The 10913-nt window shown below is 38.4% G+C and overlaps 1 protein-coding gene across 1 annotated transcript; it reads right to left on the bottom strand.

The window, feature by feature from the left end:
* Positions 1-2235: 2235 nt before the first annotated feature.
* Positions 2236-5749, bottom strand: LOC149562722 (uncharacterized). The gene is made up of 2 exons (XM_089823915.1): positions 2808-5749; positions 2236-2697 (listed from the first exon to the last, which is right to left on the bottom strand). The coding sequence occupies exons 1-2, from the start codon at positions 5740-5742 to the stop codon at positions 2336-2338; spliced, it is 3297 nt and encodes a 1098-aa protein (XP_089680041.1). The 5' UTR covers positions 5743-5749; the 3' UTR covers positions 2236-2335.
* Positions 5750-10913: the final 5164 nt, after the last annotated feature.

Below are 10913 nucleotides of genomic sequence, written 5' to 3'. Positions count from 1 at the left end.
TGAAACAAGGCTCACAAACGGTTTACTTAAAATTAATTTTTTGTCATTCAGATTTGTCTTGAGAAATGTATTGGATGCCCTAGGCTATATTATAGGTTTTGTTTCTAGTTTATGACAGTACAAATGGGTCTTGAATTGGAGACCATAAGTTGTAAATGATTTATTTGATTGGGATAAGCTTTGGATATGTTTCAATAGGTCTAGTTTGGAACAATTTCTTCAAAGGGTTTGGAAAGAAAATGTTAGGAACAAAAGTTATGAATAATATAATTAGGAATAGAAGTAAGACTATGCGAATGATGAAGTATTGATAAACTTTTTTTTTTTACCTCATGAGATTCCTCTAACTAATGGAATTTTTTAATGGACATTGAAGGGATTAGAATGGATCATTTGATTGGTTGGTTTTTATGATGCTTTGTATCACTAAAAATGTATGATAGAAAAGAATATCAAACACAATTTTTAAAAAAAAATTTATAAATAATAAGATGTATTATTATTTTATGAGAGTGTATATGGAGATTTTTATTATAAATATAGATATATCATATATCCAAAGTGTGTCAAGATGTCATTAGGAAAAATATGATATAAATTTGATCCAAGATTTGGCTTCAACCTTTACTTTTGAAACTAAAAATAAATAAGTAATTAGGAGATATATTTTATCATATTGAATAAGAAAAATTTATAATTGACTTCTAAATACAACCCTTAAAATGAGTCTAGCATTGTGGGTTACTTCCCATGATGATGATAAACCCCAAGCAGTTGATAATTTTAAGCTATTAAATTATATTTTAAAAAAAAACTATTGGTGCTTTCTTTGCATGCATTGGTATATATTTATTCAATTGGTTTCCTTTGATGAAGGTAGATTAATTTAATTTTATATGAATATAGCCATAATCTTGATGACTTATGTAAATATGTATTGACCCCACTGTGCAATATGGTAACTACTAGCTAAACTAAGCTATTTTGATATTTTAATATTATTAGATTTTCACAATCCATTTGACTGCAAAGTGGTTTCTATATTTGATTGTGTATATTTTTTAATATCAACATTTCATATCACGCTTTGTGATCTATCATCAGGATGACAGAGAAAATGATTTGAGAAAGAAAAATATAAAAGTGAGTATGAAGATTGTGGCTATGGGGATTATCTTGTTGCTATAGATATGAAAGTGAGTAACCGATTATTGGATAGCATATTAGGATTGGAAATATCCATGGTAGATTAAAAAATCTCAACTCCAATACTTTCCTCATGTTGTCACATTATTTCTAATTCATTTCTTGTTTGTTTTAAGGTGGCGTACTTGCAGAAGTCCACTATATATTAGTCCAAAAGTCACAGCATGCTTCTATTGGTAACTATAAGTCCTATAGCTTGTAGTTTTTGTATTCTACCATTGTAAACTTTTCCTAGTCTTTGGAAAATATTACAATTACATATCAAAATCCAAGTAAACACATCCATGTTTGTAAATTATAATGCAAGAAACATATACAGAAACCAAATATGATTGTCAAATTACAATGTTGTTATATCTACACTTTACAAAAATTATTCCCACATAATGGAATGTAAGAAAGGCCTCCATTATTGATACCCCCAATTCATCCAACAAACATTTAATGAAATTAAGTGTTGGCTTGTTTCTAAACTTAAATATAGAAAATAGATGACCATGAAAATTCTTCCTTCAACTAATGGAATCCTTGGTTTTCAAGAAATAATATTCGTGTACTATACTTTAAAAGCGACATTGTTAGAAAATGCTATCATAAAGATAACCACTTCCAACACTCAAAGTCTATTGAATGGAATAAAAATATAATAAAATGAAATATCTCCTTACTAAAATCTATATAATTGACATTTATAATTTCAAATAAATCTTATCTATTCTATAGGTAAAAATAAGAAAAGACTATTGTAAGATAAAAGAAAGAATAAAACTGCTATAATACAAAAATTGCACTCCCTTAATACATATAATATATTAAAATAAAATCTATCGAAACTTAAATATACCATAATTAAGTTGACTCAATACATATAATTGTTCGTCCTACTTAAGTAAGAAGCTCAAATTAGAAGATGAATATATAATAATGAAAATGCATAGTTGAGATGCTGCTGCTTAGTATGTGATTCTATATGCACAAAAGTCTGAGTTGTGCATTCTATCTATTCATAACTATTTAAACAGAGGCAAATTCACATCACACACTAAGGAAGAAATTAAGGTTGGAAAAATAAGTCAACTTTGACTATTTAACACATTTAATCTAGAAATAAAACTTTAGTATGAGATGTTTAACCAGTCCTAAATTGCACTACAAGAACTGATGGAGGAGAAAGGGATTCCACTACTGTACACATCGATGGCCTCTCTCGTGGCGATAGTCGAGTGCACAGCAGAGAAATCTCAAACACCTTTTCAATCTCATCTCCCCATTTTTCGTAATCATCCAGCAGCTCTGGGTCTATTAAATCCTTGATAGCTTGGCCGCCCTTATTTATTTTCATGATAGCAGCCCATTCAGCCAAACCTCTGCATTCTCCTCCTCCCTCTTCCGCATCCACGACTGCTGCTTTGCCAGTGAGAAGTTCCAGCAGCACTACTCCAAAGCTGAACACATCTTGCTTCGGGGAAGACCGAGCCCCATGGCCGCACTCTACAAAAGAAAATAATCCCACAATTTAATACCAAAAACCCATAAATTCTGAAAACAATAAAACGTTCAAAAACCATAAAGATTAATCCGGGTCATAAAAACACACGAACCTGGAGCCATGTAGCCATGACTACCAACATACACGGAAGAGCCACTGCTTTGGCCTTCTGAATAGATCAACTTTGCGAGGCCGAAGTCAGCTACATGTGCTTCGTATTCATCGTCCAACAAAATATTGGCAGATTTGAGGTCACGATGTACGATTGGAGGTGTGCAGTCGTGGTGCAAATATTTGAGAGCTTGGGCGGCTCCAAGGGCTATATTGTATCGAACCCTCCACCCCAGATTATCATGTGATTTTAGTGCTTCCCCCAAGGAACCCTTTGCCATGTATTCGAAGAGCAGGATGTCCATGTCGATGCCGCCCCCATAAACAAACCCAAGAAAACGTACAATGTTTCTGTGGCGGACGAATTTGAGAGCTTCTATTTCTCGCAAAAAACTACGTTTCCCATCCTCTTGCAACCTCAACACTTTTGCAGCGATTGCCAGGCCGCTCTCAGCTGATGTCAGAAGAACCTTGTACACTCTGCCAAAGCTTCCACAGCCGATTAGATATCTATCGCTGAATTCTTCCGTGGCGTTCAAGATTTCTTCATACGTAATCCTGTGTTTATAGCCTCCACCAACATCCACCTCGACTTTGGGGATTGATCCACTAAGTATGTCCTCCTCTTCGTCCAATTCTTCACCTTCTGCAGTTGGCTTGCTCCAGTAGTACAAAAGACCTATTATAATGACAAGCGCTACCGTAGCCGATCCGCCAATGACGATACCAGCTATGCTGCCCGCCCCCAAACTATTGCCATTACTTTCATCATTCCTGGCTTCCAAGCAGGAATTGGAAGTGGGTGGGCCGCACAGACCATCATTACCATAAAAGGCGCTTGCTGCACGCTCAGAGGATGCTTTCAGAGCAGGAACTTGGCCCGTGAACCGATTGAATGAAAAATTGAATTTGGAAAGAAGTTTCAACCCTGTCAAAGATGGTGGAATCTGACTAGAAAGTTGGTTGAAGGAGACGTCTAATGATTCAAGGTCCACTAGATTTCCAATCTCCGGTGGAAAAGAACCAGATAGCCTGTTCCAACTGAGATCCAAGCCAGTTGACAAATGCACCAGCTTTCCTATCTCCCTGGGAATCGATCCCTCGAGTTGGTTTCGGGATAAATCTAACTCTATCATGCTTGTGCAATCTCCTAGAGAGGCCGGAATAGATCCAGTTAAATTGTTAGAGGCCATCTTTAGAGTGAGCAAGGAGGAAAAATTGATGCCGAGATGCTGAGGAATTGCACCTTCAAACGAGTTGCCACTGAGATCTAGTCGTTCTAAATTGATGAGCCTTCCAAGCTGGGAAGGAATATTTCCGCTGAATTTGTTGCTGCTCAAATTGAGCCACCCCAGATTCGTGAGGTCCCCAAGTTGAGGAGGAATGCCTCCAGTCAAGTAATTCCCAGAAACAATGAGATCAGTGAGGTTGCGGAGTTGGCTTACCTCGACTGGTATTTCTCCATGTAGTCTGTTGAAGGACAGCTCCAGGTAATACAGACCGGTCAACTGTGAGATTTCTGGTGGAATGTAGCCTGTGAAGAGGTTATTGTGAAGCCGAACTCTCCGCAATGACACACAATCCTTCAAAAGTGGTGTAATATTTCCTTCTAGAGAATTGTTAAAAAGAGATAATTTGAAAAGTTGCTTGGCCTTACATATATTAGGAGGATATTCCCCGCTTAGGTGATTGGAATAGGCATCTAGAATGCGCAGGCTGCTGAAATTCCCAAGGGATGCAGGCAGCTGACCTTCCAGGCTGTTTCTGCTGATGTACAGATCTTCAAGATTTGGCAGAAAACCAATTCCCTCTGGCAACGATCCATTGAATCGATTTCCTTGCAAATTTATTATCTGTATGTTTGTAAGATTTCTCAAGTATGAAGGAATCCTGCCAGAAATATTATTGTTGGAAAGGTCTAGAAAATTCAAACTTTTCAATTTACCGATTTCTTCCGGCAAACTTCCAACGAGATAGTTGTTTTGCAGAGCTATCTCTTGCAGCATTGACACGTTTCCCAATTCAGCGGGAAGGCGGCCTGAAAGACGATTCTTGTACAACCACAGAAGTTGGAGGCGCCTGAGATGGCCGATTTCTCTTGGAATGCGACCTCTTATATTGTTGTCATAAGCAGCAAACACTTCCAGGGCCTTACAATTCCCGATGCTCGAGGGGATCGACCCATCCAATTTGTTATCAAATAGATACAGCTCTTCCAACTTATGGAATTTGCCGATTTCCCATGGGATTGTCCCTGACAGATTAGAGGAGGCAAAACTAATATACCTCAGCTTTGTGCAGTTACCAATTTCAGGCGGTAAGGAGCCCGTAAAGCTGTTGCCATACCCTGCCCTTAAATCTTGAAGATTTGCAAGCTTACCAAGAGAAGCAGGCACTGCTCCAGAGAGATTATTGGAAAACAAATAAAGCTCGGATAAATTGGACAGCTCCCCAAGCTCTGGAAGAATGAGACCAAATATATTGTTTGAACTAAGGTCAACTAAAGTAAGCAAGCTGCAGTTAAGCAAAGTTGACGGCATGACGCCACTGAAGAAGTTCTTGGAGAGATTGAGATGCCGAAGGCGTGTGCAATTTCCCACCTCAGGAGGAACGTGCCCGCTTAATCTGTTGCCTGAAAGGTCCAGTTCCCTCAAACGGCTAAGCTTCCCAATCATAGAAGAAAGATGACCGGACAGGTTTCGGCTGGGAAGAGCGAGGGAGATGACGTTGCGCGATGATGCTGACGTGGATGTGCATTTGACGCCTTGCCACGTACACAAATCATGAGAGGAGGAGTTGGACCAGTCTGGCAGAAAATCCGTGGCTCCACCACCCTGTAGCGACTCCTTTATCTGTAGAAGAACGTCGCGTTGTTCGGAGAGCGTGTAGGCAGTGCTCAATAGCAATGTCATTCCATACAAACATAGAGCTGTCATAAACCCAAACGAAGTTACTCTCCGACTGGAAGATGGGGCGGCTGAGAGATTGAACAGCATTTTTGCAAGGAGAATACTCATCTAACCTCCTATGTAAGATCTATTTCGACAATGCGGGAGACGTATGCGGACAAAGCGAACTTATATAAATCGTATCTCGTAAGCAAGAAGGCCAATGCAGCGGCTATTTCGCGCTAATCATTCCATACGACACGGTGATCAGTAGACGCATGCGGCACGGTAATCAGTTGACCCAGGTCATGATTCACAACAGATCAAACGCATAGAGACCACTAAGCCGCTGTACGACCAACATGTGAATAAATGCATTCATGAGAAAAGAGTAAACCAATAGTCCCACATGAGTTTTTTTCGCACTCACTGGATATGCTTGGCAAATTTTTAACGAATATATTTGACCCCTAAAAGTACTCTAGGGGCTCTTTTCTACCTACAAGAGAATTTTCGTGGCAAAAAGCTTACGCGCGAGATGAAATTTTCTAATAGCAACATTGCTTCTACGGTCACTCAAAAAAATGTTACCTGCCATTTTTATTAGGACAGCGCTTTGGTCCGCGTTATTGCCTTAAAATTAGTCTCTTGTGACAAGTAAAACCGTTGAAAACCTTCATAGATGAAAAATGACTAGCTTGACTTCATTGGAATAAACGACATGGATGGAGGCCATTTTGATCCACGCAGAGAGACCTAATGCAAGATTAGCGGAAGGGAAAGAGCGCGAGTCATGCAATTCTGCTGCCCCGATACGACAAGGTTGATGAACAGTGAATGTTCCACAACTCTGACCAAAGTATTCTCTCATTCAGGAGTGTGTGGTTTCTGGGCTACAAAGATGACGTCGTTCAACACTGTTTGGGCGTTCAACGTGTTTCTTTCTTCCAGGTCTTGTTTGCCTTGCATGAAGCGAAAGTCGAAAGTCATTTTGTCTCATCTAGAAATTGATTCAGAAGAAACACAGAAAAAGTTAGAGACTCGTTTTTTGTCCAGTGACCAACCTTAGTGAGATATTTATTATCTGTTTCGTCGACAACATCCTTAACAAATTATAGCTTGTCATTGGCTTTCACCGACTTCTGAATTGTAGATTTCATTACCGTGCTACCCTTTTTGATATAGATTTAATGTTTCAGTTCCTTCAACATTTTTACAGAATCTCAAACGTGAAGCTATATCACCTAAATTTTTCTAAGTTGGAGATCTACATTAGATGATTTGTTGAACATGATTAATAAAGTAGTGTTTCTTATGTTGGAAGTCAAATTATTTATTTTGTGGTTTAACTTTATTTTGTGGATTGTTTTAATTAAGATTTAAAAAAATGAAGTAAATTGTTAATTGTTAAAAAAAAATTAAAATGAATAATTAGATAAAATTAAATTGTTTAAATGTTAAGAATTATGTAAAATTATTTGAAGTATAAAGTTAAAAAATATGTAATTATTCTTATTAATTTTATATACTTTTAAAAAAAGTTTGAAACCATATAAGATTTTGTGTTTTTGAAGTATTAGATAGCAACCAAAAGAAAGGGGTGCTGACCTCGAAGTACAAAAAGACAGGAGGATCAGTCGGAGGTTACATCCCACTTATGTAACCGATACAAGTTTTATACTTCAAAAAACAAATAAAAATAAACTCTAAAAAAATCCTTAACATCAGTCCTGTTACTAAGCAACAAGGGGACATATTGCTTCTATCAACCCAATACCTGATCATATACATATATTAAAAAAACCCATAGGGCACCAAGTTCACTGTGATCCAAAACATAAAAAACTTTAAAAAAACATAGGCATGACTAGTTGCCCTCATTCTTTCCAAGCTCCTCATTCTTCTTCTCCTCAAGCTCTTCTCTATTTCAGTCCACCCCCTCCTCTTTGACAGGTTTGTCCAGGAGTGTCTTCAACCAATCCTACACTAGGAACTCATAAATGGAGTGGGTAGCTTTGCTCTCCTTGCTAAAATTATTCTTGTCCTTATTTGCCTAAAGGAAATATAGAGTAGTGGCAGCCAAATTCATGACCTTTGTAGAGAATTCAGCTAAGGTATCAATTTTTTGGCAAATGCAATTTGATTATCCGCTATCTCCCTCGTCAAATGCTCCAACCTCTCAAGTCGAGTCTTGCTTTGGCTCTGGCCATGGCTATGTTTCCCTTTCTTACCCCCACCTTTAGGAGTGCCTTTCATGGGAGAGGTGATGTCCTCTCCCCTGCTTCTAGTCGGGGATGGGATGACTTTGAAGGTATTCAAAATGTGTGAGGGACTAGGTGAGCTAGAGATAGGCTTCTTTCTAGTGTCCTAATGTGGCCTCTTCCTCTTGGTGGGATTTTTCTCACTCTCGATAGACTTAGAGCTAAAGTCCTATTTGGGGGGGAGGGGGACTTGAATTTCTCCATTTGGAGTCATTTACTAGCTCTCTAAGTAGTTTTCTTACTCCTCCTTGTGTTCGTATCCAACTCAATGAGGCTTATTTTTACCTTAGAGCCATGGTTTTTTTAAACTTTTTTGTGGCTTCATCCAAGGCTAGGGTCCATGGAGATTTGGGGAGTAACAGTAGCTAGCAGTTTGACTAGAAGTGATAGGTTTAAGGTGTTGGTGGTCAAAATTGTAGTCTAAATTTTGAGCACTTTTGAGAAAATTGAGCCCTATAAATGCTTTTTGATGAGTTCGTACTCAGCTGTACCTTTGAGCCCTGTGAGGAGTTTAATGTTTCTAAAACCTTCCATTCAGCCTATCCACTTGTTTCATGAAGCTAAATTGACATTCCTAGCCATTTCATGAAGTCTCATTTTGAGTAATTGCCAGATCTGCATTTTGACTTAAGTGTCAAACAGTGATAGGAGGCCATGTTTGCATCTGAATATCTCGCACCCAGAAATGTTTCATGATTCACCACTTTGGGATTGTCTAGTGTCCATATCTAAGAACCTATGTTTCAAATTTTGAGTTGTTTCAAGTCCGTTTGACTAGGTTTTGAATCCCTCAAAGTTGGTCATTTAATATTGTCATGCTGATGCACATTGCACATAATTTTGGGAAGCCCTGTTTGATGAGTTGTAATTTTCATCTAGTTGACTAAAATGCTAAAATTACTTTTGCGTTGCATTGTAGATGTCAGAGACTTGTTATGTTTCAAGTTTTACCTTATGAAGAATCCGTTTGATCAATTTTCGAACACGATTCCAAACACAATTTATAAAGTTTTATTGGTGTCAGCATTTGCAAATTGATTAGCACCCCTGTTCATGGTGTTATAACTTGAGATCTGTGATTGGTAAGATTGAATGGATTGTACCACTATGTAATACTCTGAAAATACTTTAAGTGTGCCCAGTTGCAAGTCTTGATGAATCCATATGCACACTTTTCCAGGTCATTTCCATTTGCAAAAATTGCTTTTGTCATTGTTTTAATCTACAAAATCCAAGTAGCCCACTTTGACCACTCACCATTTACGCCCTATTATTCATCATGAGCCCAAATCATAGATTCATAATGTCCTCATGATAGAGAACCAATGTCCTAGTTTTTGGTTTCCCAAGTGTCCATTTGCCCAATTTTCAAAGCCAATTCCGAACCCAATTTAGTGTTTTCTGACATGTTTTTGTGTAGGCAGTTTTGAGAGGTCAACTTTGTCAGCCAATATCTTTTGACCCCGATGTCCTCATGTGACGAGATTTGGTAGGCCTGTTAAGTATGTTGGAAAGAGCAGAGATCCAGAGTTTCAGAGCCCGGTTAAGCGTTTAAATCAATTTTTAAAGCTAGGCAACAGGTTTCCTAGCACAAATTTCACAGTGGTATAGAGGTGATTTAAAACAAGTTTTAAATGATGAATTGGTGTTCGAATTTGATTGCAGATGGTTTAAGATGATTGATGGATCAGTTTATAGAATCAATTGTTTGAAAACAAATTTTGTTTTACCTAGACCCGCTTTGGGGCCCAACTGATTCAATCATATTAGTCTAAATGTTATGGCATTAATAAGGTATCTCGGGTTTTCAAGTTTTTTAAAAAAGGTTGCCATACTAATTTCTAATTACTATGATAATGGTGTGGGGCCTTTCTTCTAAGACCATAGGTTTTGTTTGAAAAGCCAGATATATTTACTTAGACAAGTTGTTACCTCAGTTTTGAACATCTTTTCTCCGAATTGTATGAATGAAGAATGTTGTTTGAGAATGTTATTTGGACAAAATGAAATGGATTGGATATGTGATTTTCCGCCAAAAGGTTTTTCAAATTTTAAAATCAAAACCAGTTGTGGTGGACTGTGAAGAGTACATGGTAGGGATGATTGTCCCCATACTAGTTTGATTGGGCCTCTCCATTGCAATTTTAAGGAGGCAGAATCCTCTTTCAACATCTGACAGTAATGTAAAACGAGGGGGCCCCAAATCTGTATGTTCCTTTAGTCCTGTCATTCCTATGAATCTCTTCTAAATACCTTCCTCTTATACCGAAGTCATCGCTTTCCACAGAAAAACCACCCAAAGTGGGCAATCCACGCAATAAAAAGGGAAGTTCACTCCACACCAGCAGGGGCATCCATGATAGAATGAGATGGCCACATCTTGAAATAGAAGAAGCATCATTGGAGATGTCATCTTAGTCACATGGCTTCCCGTGCCAAGGAAAAGCTATGGAGGCAGTAGGAACAGAGGAAGCCCCAAGCAAAGAGAGCATCCCACGTTGTAGAAGTGGCAAGGTCTATAGCAGAAGACGTCCACGTGGCTACAGAGAAGGGGATACCATCAAGCATCCATGACATTTGCAGGGGAGGAGCTCCAAGCAGTTTTTGATCCCCACAACTTGCATGCAGATGCCCACATATTGAAGGCAAGAACAAAAGGTTTGAAGCAGGGGATTTATCTGCAGATGAAAATCATAGCTATAGCAAAGGAAAGGACACCCATGCATGTAAAGCAGTGGACTGAATTTCAAAAGAGGAATCCACAGGTTTAAAGGACAAGACCATGCTGTTAAAAAGGAAGCTTGTAGCAGGCAGAGAGCCCACGCTAGTAGCCATAGCTTAAAACAGAGCCTCTGTCCAAGACAAAGGAGCTCACGATGTGTGCAGCGAAGTCCACACAGTAAAGATAAATCTAGGCCATTGAAAAGGAAGACTCCATGTTGAATCACAAGCAAGACA

The sequence above is a fragment of the Cupressus sempervirens genome, chromosome 4 (assembly GCF_028749045.1).
Source record: "Cupressus sempervirens isolate cs-2001-9-10 chromosome 4, ASM2874904v1, whole genome shotgun sequence".
Taxonomy (NCBI): Eukaryota; Viridiplantae; Streptophyta; class Pinopsida; order Cupressales; family Cupressaceae; genus Cupressus; species Cupressus sempervirens.
This window is presented reverse-complemented; position numbering and strand designations above follow the sequence as displayed.